Raw genomic sequence first — 20,934 nt, forward strand, 5'->3', positions numbered from 1 at the left:
TAATGATCATATATGGTTTCAAACGGAATTATATGACCCCGAGATGTATCCCTTAGGGTCTCAAGGCTTTTCACCACCGGGCCCCGAAACCTCAAAATTACTCAAAAAGCATGCATTAGCCTTCAATTTTGCAATTTTTTTTACATTTTTTCGCCCAGAAATAAAAATTTCTGAGATGTTTACCATGGTCCCTAATATCCTCCGAGAGTCAAATTAGGTTGGTGGAACCATCCAATATGTCCTTAAACGGTCATTTTGCTTGTTCACAACTTAAAGTGATTTCGTAAACTCAAGCGTACCACGGATGTTTATAACAACATATAATGATCATATATGGCTTTAAACGGCATTATATAACCCCGAGATGTATCCCTTAGGGTTTCAAGGATTTTCAACACCGGGCCTGAAAGCTCAAAATTTTCAAAAAAAACGTGAATTATAGCCTTCAATTTTTTAATTTTTTGACGATTTTTCGCCCGGAAATTAAAATTGCAGAGATGTTAAACATGGTCCCTTATACCTTCCAAGAGTTTACTTGGGTCGGTGGAACCATCCAATACGCCCTTAAACGATCATTTTACCCGTTCACAACTTTAAGTGATTTCGTAAACTCAAGCCTATCATGGACGTTTATGACAACATATAATGATCATATGTGGTTTCAAACGGAATTATATGACTCCGGTATGTATCTCTTAAGGTATCAAGGCTTTTCGCTACCGGGCCCCAAAACTTAAAATTTTCCTCAAAAATCGTGGATTATATAGTCTTTAATTTTGTAATTTTTTTACCTTTTTTCGCCCAAAAATAAAAATTGTTGAGATGTTTACCGTGGTTCCTAATATCCTCCGGGAATCAAATTAGGTCGGTGGAACCATTCAATATGCCCCTAAACGGTCATTTTACGCGTTCATAATTTGAAGTGATTTCATAAACTCAAGCCTATTACGAACGTTTATGACAAATAATAATGATCATATATGGTTTCAAACGACATTATATACCCCCGAGATGTATTCCTTAGGGTTTCAAGGTTTTTCGCCATCTTGTCCCGAAAACTCAAATATTCCTCAAAAACTTGGATTGTAGCCTTCAATTTTTTGTTAATTTTTTTTTTACCTTTTTTCACCCAGAAATAAAAATTTCTAAGATGTCTCAAGGCTTTTCGCCACTGGGTCCCGAAACCTAAACTTTTCCTTAAAAAGCGTGGATTATAACCTTCAAATTTGTAATTTTTTTTACCTTTTTTCTTCTAGAAATAAAAATTTCCGAGATGATTACCATGGTACCATATATCCTCCGAGAGTCAAATTGGGTCGGTGGAATCATCTAATATGCCTTAAACTGTCATTTTAACCCGTTCACAACTTGAAATGATTTCGTAAACTCAAGCGTACAACGGACGTTTATCACAACATATAATGATCATATGTGGTTTCAAACGGAATTATATGACCTCGAGATATATCTTCTAGGGTCTCAACACTTTTCGCCACCGGGCCCTGAAACCTCAAATTTTCGTCAAAAAGCATGGATTATAGCCTTCGATTTTGTAATTTTCTAACCTTTTTTCGCCTAGAAATAAAAATTGCTGAGATGTTTACCAAGGTCCCTAATATCCTTCAGGAGTTAAATTAGGTCAGTGGAACCATCCAATATGCTCTTAAACAGTCATTTTACCTTTACATCTTGAAGTGATTTCGTAAACTCAAGCGTATCACGTACGTTTATGACACCATATAATGATCATATCTAGTTTCAAACGAAATTATATGACCCTGAGATGTATCCCTTAGGGTCTCAAGCCTTTTCGCCACCACGCTTCGAAACCTCAAAATTCCTCAATAACGTGGATTATAGCCTTCAATTTTGTAATTTTTTTTACCTTTTTTCGCCCAGAAATAAAAATTTTCGAGATGTTTACCATGGTCCCTAATGTCCTTCGAGAGTCAAATTGGGTCGGTTGAACCATCTAATATGCCCTTTAAACAGTCATTTTACCCGTTCACAGCTTGAAATGATTTCCTAAACTCAAGCGTACCATGGACGTTTATGACAACATATAATGATCATATGTGGTTTCAAACGGAATTATATGACCCCGAGATATATCCTATTGGGTGTCAACACTTTTCGCCACCGGGCCCTGAAATCTCAAATTTTCCTCAAAAAGCGTGGATTATAGCCTTCGATTTTGTAATTTTCTGACCTTTTTTCGCCTAGAAATAGAAATTGCTAAGATGTTTACCAAGGTCCCTAATATCCTCCTGGAGTTAAATTAGGTCAGTGGAACCATCCAATATACCCTTAAACGGTCATTTTACCCGTTCACAACTTGAAGTGATTTCGAAAATTCAAGCCTACCACGGACATTTATGACAACATTTAATGATCATATTTGGTTTTAAACGTCATTATATAACCTTGAGATGTATCCCTTAGGTTTTTAAGGCTTTTCAACACCGAGCCCTGAAACCTCAAATTTCCTAAAAAATCGTGGATTATAGCTTTCAATTTTGTAATTTTTTGACCTTTTTTCGCCCGGAAATAAAAATTGCCGAGATGTTAATCATGGTCCCTTATACCCTCCAAGAGTCCACTTGGGTTGTGGAACTAACCAATACGCCCTTAAACGATCATTTTATTCGTTCACAACTTGAAAGGATTTCGTAAACTCAAGCCTACCATAGATTTATGACAACATATAATGATCATATGTGGTTTCAAACGGAATTATATGACCTCGAGATGTATCCTTTAGGGTCTCAAGGCTTTTCACTTTCGGGCCTTGTAACCTCATAATTCCTCAAAAAGCGTGGATTATAGCATGCAATTTTGTAATTTTTTTTTACCTTTTTTCGCCCAGAAATAAAAATTTCCGAGATGTTTACTATGGTCCCTAATATCCTCCGGGAGTCAAATTGGGTTGGTGGAACCATCCAATATGCTCTTTAACGGTCATTTTACACGTTCCCAATTTGCAATGATTTTGTAAACTCAAGCTTACCACGGACGTTAATGACAACTAATAATGATCATATATGGTTTCAAATGGCATTATATAACCCCAAGATGTATCCCTAAGGGTTTCAAGGTTTTTTGTCACCGGGTCCCGAAACCTCATATTTTCCTCAAAAAGCGTAGATTATAGTCTTCAATGTTTAAATATTTTGACATTTTTTTCGCTCGGAATTAAAAATTGCAGATATGTTTACCATGGCCCCTAATATTTTCAAGGAGTTAAATTGGGTTAGTGGAACCATCCAATATGCCCATAAACGGTCATTTTTCTCGTTCATAACTTGAAGTAGATTCGTAAACTCAAGTCTACCACGGACATTTATGACAACATATAATGATCATATATGGTTTCAAACGGCATTATATAACCCCAAGATATATCCTTTTGGGTTTCAAGGCTTTTCAACACCGGTCCCCGAAACCTCAAAATTTCCTATAAAAGTGTAGATTATAGCCTTCAATTTTGTAATTTTTTGACTGTTTTTCGCCCGGAAATAAAAATTGCCGAGATGTTAACCATGGTCCCTAATACCCTCCAAGAGTCCACTTGGGTCGGTGGAACCATCTAATATGCCTCTAAACGGTCATTTTACCCGTTCAAAACTTAAAATGATTTCGTAAACTCAAGCCTACCACGGAAGTTTATGACAACATATAATTATCATATATGGTTTCAAATGACATTAAATAATCCCGAGATGTATCCCTTAGGGTTTCAAGGTATTTTGTCACTAGACCCCGAAACCTCAAAATTTCCTAAAAAAGCATGGATTATAGCCTTCAATTTTGTAATTTTTTTATCTTTTTTCGCCCAGAAATAAAAATTAACAAGATGTTTACCATGGTCCCTAATACACTCTCGGTGTCCAATTGGGTCGATTGAACCATCCATTATGCCCTTAAACGGTCATTTTACCCGTTCAAAACTTGCAATGATTTCGTAAGCTCAAGCCTACCACAGATGTTTATGACAACATATAATGATCATATGTGGTTTCAAACGGCATTATATTACCCCCCAAGATGTATCCCTTAGGGTTTCAAAGCTTTTCGCCACTGGGCCCGAAACCTCAAAATTCCTCAAAAAGCATGGATTATAGCCTTCAATTTTGTAAATTTTTTACCTTTTTTCGTTTGGAAATAAAAATTATCAAAATGTTTACCATGGTCCCTAATACCCTGCGGAGTCCAATTGGGTCGGTGGAACCATCCAATATGCCCTTCAACGGTCATTTTACCCGTTCATAACTTGCAGTTATTTCGTAAAGTCAAGCCTGCCACGTACGTTTATGACAATATTTAATGATCATATATGGTTTCAAACAGCATTATATGATGCCGAGATATATCCCCTAGGGTCTCAACACTTTTCGCCACCGGACCTTGAAACCCCAAAATTTCCTCAAAAAGCGTGGATTATAGCCTTCGATTTTGCATTTTTTGACCTTTTTTTCGCTCGGAAATAAAAATTGTCGAGATGTTTACCATTGTCCCTAATGCCGTCCGAGAGTCCAATTAGGTCGGTGGAACCATCCAATATGTCGTTAAACGATCATTTTACCCGTTCGCAACTTGCACCGATTTGGTACCATGGACGTTTATGACATATAATGATCATATATGGTTTCAAACAACATTATATGACCCCGAAATGTATCCCTTAAGGTCTCAAAGCCTTTTGCTACTGGGCCCCTAAACCTCAAAATTTTCTCAAAAGTGTGGATTATAGCTAGAGTTGTCAAAAACTGAGTCAACCTGAGAACCTGACCTTAACTGACAAAGAATTGAACCCAGCTTGTAATCGAACAATGGGCTGAAACTAGTGACCTGTAACCTGACCTGATCTTAACCGAAAACTCATTTGATCCAATACTTTATGACCTGAACCCGAACCTAGCTAACCCGAACCTGATAGTAACCGTCAAACGATTTAATTCGACCGGAAAACAATCAAAACCCCGAACTAGTACCCGGCCCAATTAAAACATGAACCCGAGTTATGGAAGGTTTAATAAATTTTTATATACCTTTTATTCAGCTTATATACTGGTATAATTCTGTAAACCCTCAATCCGATTTAATAAAATCTTTTGTTCAGCTTATATAACTTTTGTTCTCTATTACTCGTATAAAGGTTTAATAAAATCTTGATGATGCTTGATCAAATTATGGAAGGCGTAATTTTATAGTTCAACTTGGTCACATCGATATTTATTAGAATTGAACTTGAACCAGAACCTGACTCAACACTAACCATCTAACCCGAACCCGAATGTACCATCTTGTTAACTTTTAAATAAAAAAATGAAGTATGGAGTAAATACAAAAAAGCCATATAAATTTAAAAAATAATAATAAAAATAAAAATAAAAATAAAAAAATTAAGATAGTGAAACAAATGAAGTGTGGAGTATATTTTTGACCGCTTTGAGGGCTTGGATCATCATTATTCATGTCATCAAGTTTATTGGGCTTAAGTGCTTAAACCCATAGGTGAAACGGACCATTTTATACGAATTTTATAGAAGGTACCACATGTGAAAAACAGCATAGGCATAGAATAATGAAGTAAACAAGTAAGCAAATATTCTAAACTAAGGACTATGCCCTAAGTAACATTTTTCTTAAAGCTCAGTTCTTTCTTTTTTCGTCATGCACGTAAGGTAGCTAAGCATATGATCATACTTGTCATTTTAGGGTTATACATACGTTCTTTAAATCTCAAATAATATTATTAGACTGTAGACAGATGAAGGAAAATATATGATCCTCTTCTCCCCTTTATTCAATTTCTTAAGTAGTTTTCTTGTAAAAAGTTTTACATTTTATACTTCATTATAATTTTTCAAATCAGATCATATCATGGAGGACGACAAAGAGAACAAATACTTCCATATGCTGATGAGAGCTTTCTCTTTTCTGACTCAATTAATTCTTATAATCGTCGCAATTTTGATACAGATGTTTGGGTCAATGTTTGAAAAAATCTTCAATGGCAATTTATTTCGAAGTATGCAATTATGTTCACCTTATTTATAAATAATTTTCACACTAGCCTTTGTTTTGTTTTTTTTGTAATTATATGGCTTATTTTTACAAAAATAATGTTTGATAGCTATACATCAACTACTTGTCATGACAATATATTATAGTAAGGCATATTTGAAACTTTTTAACCACATAATCCTTCTCTGAACATCCTAAAGTTAATTTATTAGATGAAGGAGTACATATAATCATATTGTGTGCATTTATATATGTTATATACGGAGTATATAGAATTCTCATTTACTATAAGTATGGTTCTTGAAACAGGAAAGAAAGAAAGGTTGATAAATGAAGAAAGCGAAGATTATCTCTCTGTCATTGGACATATTGACACTAGAATGGATCTCAACAAAGATATTAAGCATGGAGATGCCAGATATTATCCCGCACTTTCGATGATGGCAGCTAAAATAGCCTACGAAAATGAACTTTATATTAAAAAAGTTGTTTCTCGTCATTGGAATGTGAGTATAACATACAAGTAATAGTACTAGATATATGAAATTATAACTTAATTTATGCTTGTATTTCATTACCTTATACGGTATATATTATATCATGCAGATGGAGTTTGTGAAATTCTACAAGTGTTACAATGGTAAGACGGTCAATCAATGTTACATATGCAACTTATATTATATGTAATGAACACCTTTTGTAAACTATCTAGAAATCAAAATTGAAAACTGATTACGTAGTAGTTTATTTGTCGATTAACTATGGTAAAATTAAAATAAAATTGGTGTATGTTGACAGAAAATCTAAAGAGAAAAACAACTGAAGCATTCATAATGCGCGAGGGAAATGCAGAAGATGATAAATTCATTGTAGCATTCAGAGGAACAACAGATGCATATGATTGGTGCACTGATTTCGACTACTCGTGGTGCCATATCGATGGAATGGGAAGAACTCATAGGGGTTTCATGATAGCTTTGGGTCTAAGGGAATTTAGGTTATTAGATGAAGATTATAAATGTGATTTTCCTAATAACCTAATTGAGCAAGACCCTGAAAAACCTATAGCTTATTATGTCATTAGAGATAAATTAAAAGAAATTATGGCAGAAAATGAAAGGGCAAAATTTATTGTTACTGGTCACAGTTTAGGAGGTGCACTTGCAATACTATTTCCAGCAATATTGGCTTATCATGGAGAAGTTGAATTATTAGATAGAATGGAGGCTATTTATACTTTTGGTCAACCAAGAGTTGGAAATGCTGAATTTGGGAAATTTATGAAAAAGAAATTAAGAGAGTTCAATATTAAGTATTATAGGATTGTTTATGGCTATGATATTGTGCCTAAGCTTCCCTTTGATAATGCCTGGATGAAATTTAAACACTTTGGAACATCCATCCACTTTAACAGCTTCTATTGTGGAAAGGTATGCTTACTTTTTCTCTCCTCATCTTACCAAGGAGTAGATTATTATTTTTTTTTTAAAAAAAAAATGTTGTTGTATGTATGCCAATTGCCATTTGCCAAGGTATAATGTCGTGCCAAGGTATAATATCGATCATTTTTATCTTTAATTATTTGTATAAATTATGACAAGGACTATGTCTATTGTAAGTAATAAGTCTTATTTTACCTTCTTTTGAGTCATTATAAAGTAATACTCCAAAATTCCGTCGTAGTAGGTTCACATCATCACTCCTACAATAAACATGAAATTTTATATGTCTTGATGCAGATAATTAAAGAAGAAGCAGTCAAGAAAGATGAAAAGGAAGCAAGTATTATGATAAAAATACTGAGAAAGCCAAGTGCAATAATGAAGTCATTCATGGATATCATAATAAAAACATTAAATGCAAAGTGGGAGCTGATAAGAGGGTTTATAATCGGAATTACAGCAGGCCCATATTATAAAGAGGGATGGTTTCTTATTGGGCTCAGGTACATTGGCATCATATTCCCTGATTTCATCAACCATAATCCTCAAGATTATGTTAATTCTACTATGTTGGGCTCCCAAGATTTGTTCAAATACTACCCTCATTGACTAATTATCTCTTGTGTATTATGTTAATGGGTGTACTTATCTCTTGTGTACATTAAACATTTAAATGTCAATAAGTCCCAAAAGAGGACAATTCCATAATCTTATAGTTTGATCCTAGTTCTGTATTCTTTGACATACGATTCATGAAGTAGCTAGAGTTGCGATACCAAAAATATGGAGACGGGTAATTGAACTTGTTCACGAAAAGATAACTACTCCGTTCCTTTTTGTTGCATATCTAGTTGGTCATATGTACTTCATATAATTTAAGACTTTGCATAAAGCCATTGCCTTATTACACCGTTCTGCAGCAATTCTTTATCGATCAATCACATAAAGCATTATAAAACATCTCACCCGTAGTCTTAATAACTTGAACCAAATCGGCAAATCACAGAGGAGCTCAAGTTGCAGCAAAGTTGCAGCTTTCAGAATATAGATGGTTAAGAATAACCCATTCAATATATATGTAATCCAGCAAAAGCATTTAACAGGGTAACTTCAGAAACCTAATGAACATCTTAATAGAATTGCCATCTACCTACTTGAACCAAACTGAATGCTCCTAGAAAAGTCTGTAAAGTTCACAAACCAACTCTACTAGCTTGACAAACAGTCGAACCACCTCCCAGAAATCTATCAGCTATCAGGTTTACATTGTCTTTGGGACACCACTCTAATATGGTCGGTACCTCCAATCTGCTGCTCTGGAAGGAGGCCTTGAACTGCTCTGGAAGCCATAACCTCCACCCCACTGTGCAGAAGAGAACATATTAGCATATGTACAATATTCTAGGAGCAGAAAAGCTCTCTAAAGTGGCAAGATCACGCTTTTAAAGGTAACATTCTGCAGTATATGCATTATTATGTAAAAAGACAATGAGTATAACAACAGTGTGATATTCTAATTATAATGCAACGCAGCTAACCCACAAAATCCACATAACTAGTGAATTTCACCCACAGTTAGGTTAGCTCCAGGATCACAGATTATATTGGTAGCCAGTAAGCTAATACTCACATCATCAAAATCCAGGCTGGAATACATTCTTCCATAACTACCACGAACAGGACCATAACCTCCATATGGTTCAGGATTGTCCATCAGCAGACCTCCACTAGGACCAGCATCGTCAACTGGTGTAGCCGAATCTATGGCAACCTGCAGTTTAGAAATCAAGATTAAAATTATTATGTTCTTAATATAACATATCCTGGTAACCTGGACACTTTCACTGCTTTAGTGCCAATAATAATCATTAAGGGTAGACAGGGAGAAACAAATAAGACATACAAACAACTACAGTGACTACAAAAGCTAATAAACCTTATAGATTTGGTCAATACACAGTGAGAGAAATTAATATCGAAATATGTAGCTCAAGAATAAATCTAAGCGTGAGAAGACTAGAGAAGCTATATCCAAGTACAAAAAGAATCCAATATTAGGATATTCGATGTCACTGAAACTGTCATTGATGAGTTTGAGGTAGCTAGCAAGGAATGTAATCAGCAGATTATATACAATGTAATGCTTAAAATTCCAAGATCCATACTCTGGTATGTACTAGCCACCACCCCCCCCCCCCCCCCCCCCAACCAAAACAAAATTCAACTGAAAGTAATCGTCACCCAAACATCAATTCAAAAGTAGTTAAAGAGTTTCCATTGCTTACCGGCTGCCCTAAGATTTCATGAGACCGTCTAGCCACCCTATCGGCGACACCATCTTCAGCAAAAGTTACAAAGCCAAAACCACGATGCCCAGATCTCTTGGGATCCTACACCAAGAAGTTACTTCTTTAGCTCAGCAAATTTTCCAGAAAACAATGACCACTTCAGTGATGGAAATGAAATTTACCTTTGGAATGTAGACATCCAAAATGCGACCAAATCTTCCAAAATATTGGCGAAGATCATCCACAGTTGCTTCCTGGGGAAGCCTTCCAACAAATATCTTTCTCCCAATTCCTCTGATGGGCTCCCCTATTATTATCATAAAAGTATCATTGTATTAAATATTTCACTTAGTAGTTCAAGAACATGCATAAGAACAGTGAAACAGGTAAAAGGGGCCTTACTTCCATAAAGAGAACCTGGATGATCATACAAGGTAGGAGTACCAAGTGCTGCATATCTTGTAGCAGCACTAATGTAATCATTGTATGCGCCATATCCTCCAGGCCCTCCATGGCCACCATGGCCTCCACGACCACCGTGACCACCTTGAGGAGGAGCTCTGCTATATGGCCGGAAATCATCATCCTGAAACAATATTAAACAAATTCTAGTCAGTTGAAATGCAGAAGTAATTAAATATTCCTCTGTTATTTTTTACTTGATCTGGTTTGGAATTCTGCACTATTCATACTCTCTTATGAACTATTTGTAAATTATACATAAGGGAAAAAAAAAAAAAAAAACCTTTAGAATACTAGTAGTTAAAAGTTGCACATTGGCAAGGCCACAAGGGTAATGAACAAAACAGGTCAAATAAATTTTTTTTTTAGAAGGGGAGAAGTAAGGAATTGCTGTTCCAATATAGGAATCAACAGCCTTATGAGTTAAGAGCATGATGATGGATAACCCGGCAGGAGAGTAAAGAAAGAACAGGTGACAAATAGAGCGAGATCATTCAGTGACTCACAATCATCCTAAACCATCCCCTTTCAATTAGAAAACTAATAAACAAGTGTATATTACCTTGGGTGTTGCTCGATCAACTACTACTGTTGAACCTCCTAACTCATGAGTATCATTCATCAGACTGTCAACCGATTCTGCATCAAGCAGAACAATTTAACACAATTCATTATTCGTCAAAAAACTATCAACTTATATTTCCATAATTATCAACTTATATTTCCCATACATCCATAATTATCAACATATATCTCCCACACAAACTATATGATTGATATTTCTTGATTACATCATTTACATGCTACCTTAACTTGCAACAAACAATTCAACACAGATACCTTAAAATTCTAACAATTCTTTAATTTGGTTTCAAAATGCATCATTAAAGCAAGATGGTATCATTATCATCACTGCTTTAAAGTGATAACAAAAAAAATTGGCACTACAACTACATTTGATTCTTCAAGAAGATTCATGTTTCACCCCCAAATCATAGCTTATTACCTTCAAGTACAGGTTATTAACCTAAGTGTAAGTCAACGATTCGACAATTCCAGAAAATTAACTTGCTAAAACCACTTCAAGAAATTTGCTAAATCCAAAAGAATCCAAAAAAAATATAAAAGAAATTTAACGTAAAACCACTTCAAGAAATTTGATATACCGTACTAGCACAAAGTTTAACTTGAAAATTTAAAATACTGCAGTACCAAACCCACAAATTCTTAGTCTAATATAGCATCCTACCAAGACGGTCAAGCCATAATTGCACAAAATAAATTTATAAAAAAAATGTAACACACAAAATGAACAAATGTATGAGAAGGAACAGTTAAAATGGATGTAATTACCTGAACTAGCAAAGGTAATAAACCCAATTCCACGATGGCCTTTTGTGGTGGGATCCTAAACATTTCAAAAAAAAAAAAAAAAAGTTAAGCATTCCAGCATTAGTCTTAGTACATAGGCATTAGTCTTAGTACATAAGGAGCATTAAAGATTAACTCTACAATCTTACTTTAGGCATGTAAAGATCAGTGATCTCTCCATATTTCTCGAAATGGCTGAATGGAAGGAAAATAGGAAAAAGAGGTAAAGTTAGAAAGCCAATATATACGAGTGAACTGGTTTCAAAATAAAAAAATATAGAAATGAAGATATTCATGAGAAGTGATTCTACTTTCAACTCAGGCTTAATAATATTCACCTCCGGAAAGTAGATTCAGTAACAGATGGTGCAATTCTTGCAACAAATATCCTGGTTATCTTTTTCGAAGATGATCGCATCATTTCTTCCTGCAATTAACTCCATGATCAGTAGAAGGACAACTTGACCAAAGAAAAGGACGATAAAACGATAAATGCCAAGAAAAAAGCACCTTTGGTGTTGCCACTTTTACTTCCAGCACTCTGTTTCCAAGGTGATGCTCGCTTGATAGTGCTTTCTGAACCCAGAAAAGAGCAGGTCAAATCAGTTAATCACTTATTCCGTACAGAGGGAAAAAAAAAAAAGTGCTAAAGATGAACCAGATTAAGAATAAAACTTGTAAGAATATAAAGGCAGTATGCTAAGATTATAAAGCTACTCTACCTTAGCATCATCATCAGAAGTGAAAGTGACATAGCCGAAACCACGTGATCTGCCAGAATTACGCTCCTAAAACACAAGAGAATGCAGAAGAACCCATTCAGTAGCATACAACAAAAACTAACAAAATTACATATGTAATAACAATGTATAGGAAGGGTCAGGTGCAACGCATTCTCCCACACCTAAATTGTCATACGTTAAAAGATAAAAACAGGGGGAGAAATGAGGGATAGTAATAGATTACACAAAGGCAGCCTATAATGTGCTCAAGCATTGAAAAGGCAATTGCAAAAATCCAATCAGTCAATTTCAAAAACAAGGATTCCTTAGAAGACAACCAGATTACCAAAATGAAGTCTTTCAAACCACGCAACATTAAAAATCTTCCGGTGGAAAATTAAGAATTCCAACAGTGATCAAGCTCAGTAACTCTCACAGAAGAATAATAATGACTATCAAAATAGTTATACTCCGTACAGCACAATGGCCATATTTAACAAATAGCTGATGACTAATGGTCAGAATTTATTAGCTAGATATGATAAACTTAAGAAAAACAAGTTAGAAGTCTCTATTCTAGAACTTAGCCATCAAATGTTATTAAAATACAGGTCCTTGAGTAAATTGACTGCTTGACATATGCATTCAGCAAAACCATATCATAATAAGGCTGTATCTGATTGAAAGATAATCATTTCCGGAAATCTTGTTCGTAAAGGTGTAAATGTAAATTCTTATTGTGAGGAAGTTATGGTAGCCAACCCCAAATTAATTTGGGACAAGGGCGTTATTGTTGTTAATGAAGTTATGGCACATTTCCCCCGTCCCTCGCCTTACCCTTCTTCTCTTCCCAATTTAATATCTCAAACTTTTTCTGTCTGGAAACACAACTGAATCTCAAGTTTATAATCTATCAAAGTCACAATCACATTACATATTCCAATCATCCACAACATGCTTCTCGAATTATCACAACACACTAAACAATACACACCCTAGATAAGTGCATTTTTTTCATATCAAAATTCCCAAAACTTACAACAACAATATAACAATTACTAATGCAATTTCAGCAAAATGAGAAATTTGATACCTTCATCACAATGCAGTCCTCCAATTCTCCAAATTTAATCATGTACTCCTTCAACCCATTGGTGTCAACGTCCCAAGGGATACCGAGAACCTGAGGAAATCGCCCAAATTCAACAAATCAGATAAATTCGAAAACCAACACTCTTCAAGCATCATTCCAAACAACATATAGACCATTGATAAGCACTTACCACAAGCTTTCTCTCCATGATGACAACGAACCGAAACGCGGCGAAACAAAAACCCTAATCGGCTGGAATGAAGCAAAAAGGAGCGAAGAAAGAATCTGGAATAATGAAATAATCTTGCTCTCTCTCGAATTCACGCTCAGCTCACGAAGACTCACCTCTCTCTCTCCTCTTCCTCCCCTCTCACACTCGTAGCCTGCACATAATAAACGCACCTCTTTCTCACACACATACATCATCATCATCATCATCATCATCGACGTCGTCATCATCAATTATTATCTCAACCCCAAAAAATTCACCCAATTTTTTTCCAGAAAAAGTTTGAAGAAATTTCAATTCATCACTCAAAAATTATCAAATTAATCAATCAATTGAGGAATAAATCCACAAAAATTAAAATTTTAAAAGACGAAAAACAATCAGAAATAAGAAGATTAGATTAATGGAAAAACGCCTAATTGTTACCTTTGGAATAATAGGGATTATTGAAAACCCTAGCGCAGAAAATCTCTCTCTTCCCCTCTCTTCTCCCTCTAAACTTAATCTCTCTATCGTTCGTTCGTTCGTAAGCTCGCGGCGCTCAGACTGAATCACCCAATTAACACCGGCGAAGTGCGTATCGTAACCCTTTTACGGATAATTATTTAGAGCTCTTCTGTATAAATAACCATCCTATTTATATGCGCGAGTATATAATTAATAATTAAATAATTACTCGTAATAAATTCTCTTTATTCCGGTTTTACAAAAAAAAATTAAATTAAATAAAAAATAATTCGGACTAAGGCCCTGTTTGATTCACCTTAATTTTGCTGAACTGAAATTATTTTAACTGAACTTATTTTTACTGAACTGAACTTAATTTTACTGAACTGAAATTATTTTTACTGATTTTCTATTATAATTCTTCTTTAAGAAAACTTATTTTTACTGAACTGAAATTATTTTTACTGAACTGAACTTATTTTTACTGAACTGAACTTATTTTTACTTAATATTATTTTTTTAAGGTGAATCAAACAGGGCCTAAGTTTGGTAAATGCTTGATTTTGCTAACTTAATATCGAGGTGATCAATATGAGCTCAACCCGTGCAGTTTTAGACTCGTAGGGTGAATAAGGCTAGTTTTGTGTAACAAAAATTTTGTCCGTTGTTTAAGGCCGGTCCAACTTGAATATTGAATGAATTTGATGTATTTAAACACAATTTAAATTTTCTAATGTAAAAATGTTTGGTGGATGTGGCAAAAAGTTATAATGAAACATAATGCCATAATGGCACAATATTTGGCAAAAATCGCTTCCAATTGAACCATTCATCACCTTTATTTATCTGGACCAATTTTCATCTTGTTGTATGTCACATTCTATATGTTTTATCTTTGTACTATGGATAAGTCTATTCTGCTACGTAATACAAAGTCTTAGGTGTTGTTCGTTATCCCAGTTATGAAGTATATAAGAGTACAATTTCACTTCTTTATTGATATTGAAGAACCTTAATGAGTAAAAATTTCAATCTTGCAAAGTCATGCTAAATATGAAGTCTATAATTCTATATTATATGTTTATGTGCAAATAAATATGCTTAATGTACAAGGTCTAAAGCTCTAAGCTACTATGGGACCACTACAAGCTAAAGTCCGTTTTCAAGTGTAAACATAGCATACATATTGAATGGGTAACATTCAATTTATATAAACTTTAAAACGGGTAACAGGTAGCACAATTTTTAGTTGATGAATTCAATCGAATCATTCTACAAAACGAAGGGATTTTAGAAGTTGTTTTCGAAATAGCTTGACTTTCAGTATAATCATCATCGCCGGATATTATGTTTCTCATCTTCTCTGCTTTGATTTCAACTCTTCGTAATTTTCGCATGATCTTATCCATTGATGACGCTCTTTTCTTTTCCAACTTCTCCTGCAACATATATATTACAATTTGGGGTTACAACCTACATCAAGCTTAGGCAAGTAATTTCCCTCTATTGGTTCTCTTAAAATTAAGTGTTACATACACTGACCCATTATTTTCCTCATTGTTTTTATCATTTCAAAAAAAAAAAAAAAAAAAAAAAAAAAAAAAAAAAAAAAAAAAACCATGTGCAAACAATGTAGCTAGGTTGTAGCTAAGTCATTTAAAAGCAAGCAATTGCTTTAATTTGTTGCCTATATTTGAATTTGATCCATATGATTTTACAAGAACATCGTGTAAAATAATTGTTATAGCTTAGTTAGTGTCCAATTGTTCCCTCCATAAATTTATTTAAATGGAACATTCAAGCAGAAATTACTAACTTACCTCGAGTTTTTGAATAGCTGCCTCAGCTTTGGCTTTTTGTAGGTTTTCCCACGCATTTATCCTAGCTTCCTTTCTCTCAAACCTATTTACAATAACCATCAGCATAAAAAGTATTGTTAAAATATTTACTGCCTATAAATATATGCAAATCAATTTGACGCACAATAACAATAATAACCAAGTTGTCCTCTGGATTTATTAAATGTGATTTTTCTTTTCTAATGTTTTAAGAGGCTAAAGAGATGATGATACAAATTCAATCTCTAAATACATATGTCAATGCGAATTTGAGCGTTAGATTTTAATTGGATTTGCAAATTATTAATTAACAATGATCAATTCAATTCAATAAGATTCACAAAAATGTAGCCTAGGATACTTGATACCTGAGCCAAAAAATCAATTTGGAGTGGCATAAGATGTACGGTGACACATTGAATTAAGCGTAATGAATATATAAGGGGAAAATTCATACTTGGAAATTTTGTTGTCAACCTCTACGCATGTACTTGAATTCAAGTAATTGTCTCTATCATGGTAAGATCTTGAAGTACTTGTTTGCTTATCAACTTGTACATCCCTGACTTCAAAGTCCGGAATTTGGACATCCCGTTTAGATTCATTATGAAGTAATGGACGAGGAGACGTATTTGAAATCGAAGATTTGGGACTTGAAATTACAGAAGTACTATTACTGTGACTTTCGGGGAACATTTGAGTTGCCATGTCTCTTCTTGAAATTGCTCGTTCAACTTCAGGTTCACCATTGTCATTTTCTTGTTCAAGATTGTTGTCTAGAACCTCATTGTGTTCACTAGTCAAGCCAACTTCGCCTATTTGATCTAATAAACAAATTAAAAATGTTTTATTGTTACTTACAAATGCAACTTCAATAATGCAATAGTTGTCAATGTCTTTTAAAAAAAAAAAATTAGTATTTTTAGTTGAAATGCATCAATTAAATTTCAAACTGTGTGCTAAATGAAAAGTTTGCCTTAAGCCTACAACAATCGTTCTCTTATTGCACATGTTAAAAAATTGATTTGTTTAAGTTTTTGGGATGGAAAAAATAAACACTAAACATTATGATAAGATTATTCCTATATTCTATTCCTCTCACAAGAGTCACAACTCACAAGCCTTATCTACATAACAATGATTTAATTAAGCCTAACATGGGTGTTTGGTCATAGGTACCTCTCACAAACTTAAATCAATAAGACTTGCTAGCCTTAATTAACTCTGCCCCAAGAATATGCCAAATTTCTCAATAATATCTTTAGTCATTTTCATTTCTTCTTATAACTCCCCTAAAACTTTGAAATTGGACAGTGTAGCACAGTAGCAAGTGTACTAACTACAATAATGCATTATTTTACATTTACAGATTGCTACTTTGCTAGTTGCTAGTTTGCTACTATGCCACACCTTACTAAAAATTGATCAATAAATTAAAATTGCTTTCATACTCATACATGAATAAGGGGTTACCTTGGGTAGGACTAGGCGGCCCGCTCCACGAGTCCATCCAATGAGTTCCATGCCCAGGGCAAGACCTCCGGGCTTCTTCACTTACACCATCGCCGCCTTCCATTGGCAATCTTTCTTCAAACCGGGCCGAAGCCAAGCCCGAAGGCTCAATCGTAAGCGAATTCCTCCATCTACCACCATTTATAACTCCTACCCCCAACACAGGGGAGAAGCTATTATACCCACCACCATAGTATTCAGGCCCAACCGGGCCAAACGGGCCACTCTTAGATTTGGCCCGCCTTTGGTGATGTGTAAGATGGACACCCGTCCTAGACCCGGCTCCAGGCCCATTCCCATAATAGCAATAATTACTATTAGTTGAAACATTTCCTAAACTAACAGGACTACAAATCCACCTCTCGGCATCCTCCCATTTAGAAGGCAACGTCCTACCACTACTAAATGGCATTAATGCTGCTGCCGCTACGTACTGGTGGTTACGATAGCTGGAGCGCGGAACTCGTTCCGAGCTCCACCCTTTCGGGATCCCGATACTTGGGTCATCATCCTCACCACACGGGGGCGTTTCCGGACTAGGAAACGTCCCCGAATAAGTACGAGAAGACATAAGCTTGCTATTAGCCATTGCTAGTGTGTAGTGTAACAAACTTGCTTAGCCTCTCATTGTTGCTAGCTAATTGCTGAGTATGCTTATTTTATTTTTGGTTAAGGTAGTGTTTATATTTTGATGTTGTCTAACTTATTGTAAGGTTGTATATGTATTAACGATTGGACAGACCGATGGGAGTCGGTCCATGTTTTTGTCTAAATTCAAAGTTACAAGTTGGTGATAGTGAGATAATATTTGGAAATTTCTTAATATGTGAACGAATATATATTAGCAATATACCTAGCTGTATGTATGTTTTTTGTTTTTATATGTATTATAAGGTGTGAACAAAGCAATAATTGAATTTTTCCACATGCTTGGTTGTTCTAAAAATATACACGAGGATTAAGTAGGAATTGCAGTGTATATTTATTAGATTGAGTGTGTCTAAATTTTTCCCATATTATAATTATTGACATTCTTGGATTCCTTTGAGGTACTACTACTTATGAAATGTCTATATCCTTAATTTAGCATAATTGTGTTTTTGAAATTCGAAACACTATTGAGACAAATGAGAAGAGCACAATGATAAACTATTAGATGTACATGAAATTATAATTATTTTAATTATTTAATTTGAACTCCAATAATTTACATATCTATTTTGATCTCCGAAATTATAATACAATATACACTAATACACTTATCTAATAGGTTTTTGTTTTCTATTTCTTTTTCCTTTTTGACATTAGTAAAAATTTGCATAAACTAACGTTCACTAAATACTACATTTAAAGTGAGCAAGTTAAATATCTATAGTTGTCTTTACTCTTTAGAGACCAGTGCACAACCTACTAAACAAACAAAATACATATATAAGTAATATAACGCAACAAATCACGAGGGTAGTATGCTCTTCTTGTGTCAATCATGGTTGAACTTTCCTCAGCTCATTTACACCAACTAATAAGTTTCAATTTCATTGAGCCACGGTCATAATATAAGGGAGGCTTTATATGTTGAAAATGGATTAAAATTGATGGGGATAAATCATCATAAGAATGATACAGGAAATTTTACATAAATGATTCAGGTTATCCCACGGTATATGTACCACTTGTTCCGGAATAGTTCATATTGGTTTTTAGTCCATTCCGTACGAAAATTTAGGAGCTGAGACAGAGGATGTGTGGTCTTGGTCTCTTGAACATAAGATACTATTCTCAATATATAGATGAAGATCGAATTAAGGGAAGGGAATGTATAAGACAGTCAGGCCTAATGATAGAGGTGATCAACATTGGCCCGGTTCGATCCAACCTGAAAATAGGACGGGTTTGGACAAGCATAAAAACGCATTTTTAGTTTAAAAGCCCGAATCCACCCGAAAAGCCCGGGTTGGCCCGATAAACCTGCTACTTTTTACAAGTTTGAGCACGAGGAATTGTGTTAAGGTCCGGCCCGGCCCCGAATTTTGATCACCTCTACCTAATGAGCAACATGTAGCACGGTATTAATTAGCTGGTGCTAATAAACTTCTACTGCAGTGTATTATTCTATACGTCAAATACGTGTACAGTTCTAACAACTACGGTACGTAATAATAATATTGAAATACTTAGTATTAAATTAAATAATCCACAACATATAGGAGAGAGAAATAGTATGCGCATGATATGATACTGGAAAATGTAGCAATGCAAACATGCATGTTTCAGCTGTGTGAATGGGATTGAACACTACACTTAGGTCAGCTAGGCGAACAGCCCCTTAGATTCCTTATATTTTAGGGTCTCGTGTTCTACTTTTATTCACACTACTGTGTTTGCATTCACCCAGAAATCAGAATCAATTACTCGTACTCTATATACTGTACAGTAGTATTTATTTCATTTTAAAAAAGTTTTACTACTTTATCTACTTTTTTTTTTTCTTCAGATGCATCATTTGCGAAAACTCGGGAGTTGAAAGAGATAGAGAGAATAGTAGCTATAAATGAAAATGATGCATCTAATTTGAAACTTCCTTATTTAAAATGTGTTACATCTAAAAAGTGTTGGGGTTACAATCCAAGTCCCACATGAAAAGAATAAGGAATAGAAGGCTTCCTCCGCAAGTCATCGCTTGAGAGTTTAAGGGAAAGATAAAGGAATCCCCCTACTCCCAAGTATTTTGTAGTTAATGGGGCTCGAGGGTGAGTTCCCCACCAACTCTACCAAAACTTCGTGAGAAGACTACCTTATAAGTAACCAGACTTTAACTAAGCTACTATGAGGCTTTTTAGAAAGGTTCTCAATAAAAACAAATTTGGAAGACTAGGCCCAAAGCAAACACTATCATACTAATTTGAAATGTGCGTGCGCCCAACAAGATGGGTGACCATGGGCCTAACAATAAGAAACGGATAAAGTATTTAGTTCTTAGAAATAAATATACACACGTAAAGCCGTGAACTATAGAAAGTTTTTAAAAAGAAAAGTGTGTCAGTTGAAAAAAAAATTACAGAGTAATATTTTAATAAGTAATAACCTTGTATAATGCTTTGAATGTAGAACTAATTCGAGTCAACGAATTGGGTTTGGCTTAAAATTTGGGCCATTTGGTTTGAGTGGTTTGGTTTGATTGGGTCAGTACAAAATATGATAAATGGATCAAATCGGGTTGATTTTGGGGCGTTTTGGATGGTCGGGTTTTCCCCCAGTGACTCAAGTTTGGAATTGGGTTCGGTTGGATAACTGGGTCGGGTCAAGAATTAATAGGTCTACGGCTAGACTTGTTTATTTTCGACTTGACCCGAACCGTTTTCGTGGGTCTTGAACAAAAATTTATAACCTGTAACCCAAACACCCGAACGACCAAACCCTTTTAACCCGTAATTTACGACTCGAACCCGACTCGCAAAAATACATTTATTTGAAAATCAATATCTTGTTTATTAATCGTGTTT

At 34.8% G+C, this 20,934-nt stretch overlaps 3 protein-coding genes across 3 annotated transcripts; 1 reads left to right on the top strand and 2 right to left on the bottom strand.

The window, feature by feature from the left end:
• Window positions 1-5,689: 5,689 nt before the first annotated feature.
• On the top strand, window positions 5,690-8,155 carry LOC145602735 (triacylglycerol lipase OBL1-like). The gene is made up of 5 exons (XM_081658902.1): window positions 5,690-6,031; window positions 6,337-6,533; window positions 6,634-6,667; window positions 6,826-7,457; window positions 7,767-8,155. The coding sequence occupies exons 1-5, from the start codon at window positions 5,884-5,886 to the stop codon at window positions 8,076-8,078; spliced, it is 1,323 nt and encodes a 440-aa protein (XP_081515028.1). The 5' UTR covers window positions 5,690-5,883; the 3' UTR covers window positions 8,079-8,155.
• A 359-nt stretch (window positions 8,156-8,514) lies between these two features.
• On the bottom strand, window positions 8,515-14,243 carry LOC145601596 (uncharacterized). Its single transcript, XM_081657641.1, has 14 exons — window positions 14,061-14,243; window positions 13,596-13,788; window positions 13,406-13,495; window positions 12,313-12,378; window positions 12,101-12,166; window positions 11,929-12,017; window positions 11,740-11,785; window positions 11,573-11,627; window positions 10,782-10,858; window positions 10,160-10,343; window positions 9,940-10,064; window positions 9,755-9,859; window positions 9,100-9,240; window positions 8,515-8,832 (listed from the first exon to the last, which is right to left on the bottom strand). Exons 2-14 carry the CDS (start codon window positions 13,611-13,613, stop codon window positions 8,755-8,757), a joined length of 1,140 nt encoding a protein of 379 aa, XP_081513767.1. The 5' UTR covers window positions 13,614-13,788; window positions 14,061-14,243; the 3' UTR covers window positions 8,515-8,754.
• Window positions 14,244-15,129: 886 nt separating this feature from the next.
• LOC145601398 (uncharacterized) lies at window positions 15,130-18,101 on the bottom strand. The gene is made up of 4 exons (XM_081657410.1): window positions 17,393-18,101; window positions 16,377-16,743; window positions 15,902-15,983; window positions 15,130-15,520 (listed from the first exon to the last, which is right to left on the bottom strand). Exons 1-4 carry the CDS (start codon window positions 18,018-18,020, stop codon window positions 15,299-15,301), a joined length of 1,299 nt encoding a protein of 432 aa, XP_081513536.1. The 5' UTR covers window positions 18,021-18,101; the 3' UTR covers window positions 15,130-15,298.
• Window positions 18,102-20,934: the final 2,833 nt, after the last annotated feature.

The sequence above is a fragment of the Chenopodium album genome, chromosome 21, assembly GCF_948465745.1.
Source record: "Chenopodium album chromosome 21, dcCheAlbu1.1, whole genome shotgun sequence".
In the NCBI taxonomy this organism is placed as follows: domain Eukaryota; kingdom Viridiplantae; phylum Streptophyta; class Magnoliopsida; order Caryophyllales; family Amaranthaceae; genus Chenopodium; species Chenopodium album.

Excerpts from the sequence above, each read along its gene's own strand:
- LOC145602735 (XM_081658902.1), top strand. The coding sequence starts at position 5,884 with ATGGAGGACGACAAAGAGAACAAATACTTCCATATGCTGATGAGAGCT. Across the intron at positions 6,032-6,336 it reads CAATGGCAATTTATTTCGAA|GAAAGAAAGAAAGGTTGATA; the intron begins GTATGCAATTAT and ends TTCTTGAAACAG. Across the intron at positions 6,668-6,825 it reads ATTCTACAAGTGTTACAATG|AAAATCTAAAGAGAAAAACA; the intron begins GTAAGACGGTCA and ends GTATGTTGACAG.
- LOC145601596 (XM_081657641.1), bottom strand. Across the intron at positions 10,344-10,781 it reads TTGATCGAGCAACACCCAAG|GATGATGATTTCCGGCCATA; the intron begins GTAATATACACT and ends ATATTGTTTCAG. Across the intron at positions 9,241-9,754 it reads ATGAAATCTTAGGGCAGCCG|GTTGCCATAGATTCGGCTAC; the intron begins GTAAGCAATGGA and ends TCTAAACTGCAG.
- LOC145601398 (XM_081657410.1), bottom strand. The coding sequence starts at position 18,020 with ATGGCTAATAGCAAGCTTATGTCTTCTCGTACTTATTCGGGGACGTTT. Across the intron at positions 16,744-17,392 it reads GCCGCCTAGTCCTACCCAAG|ATCAAATAGGCGAAGTTGGC; the intron begins GTAACCCCTTAT and ends TTTGTTTATTAG. Across the intron at positions 15,521-15,901 it reads CAGCTATTCAAAAACTCGAG|GAGAAGTTGGAAAAGAAAAG; the intron begins GTAAGTTAGTAA and ends TATATGTTGCAG.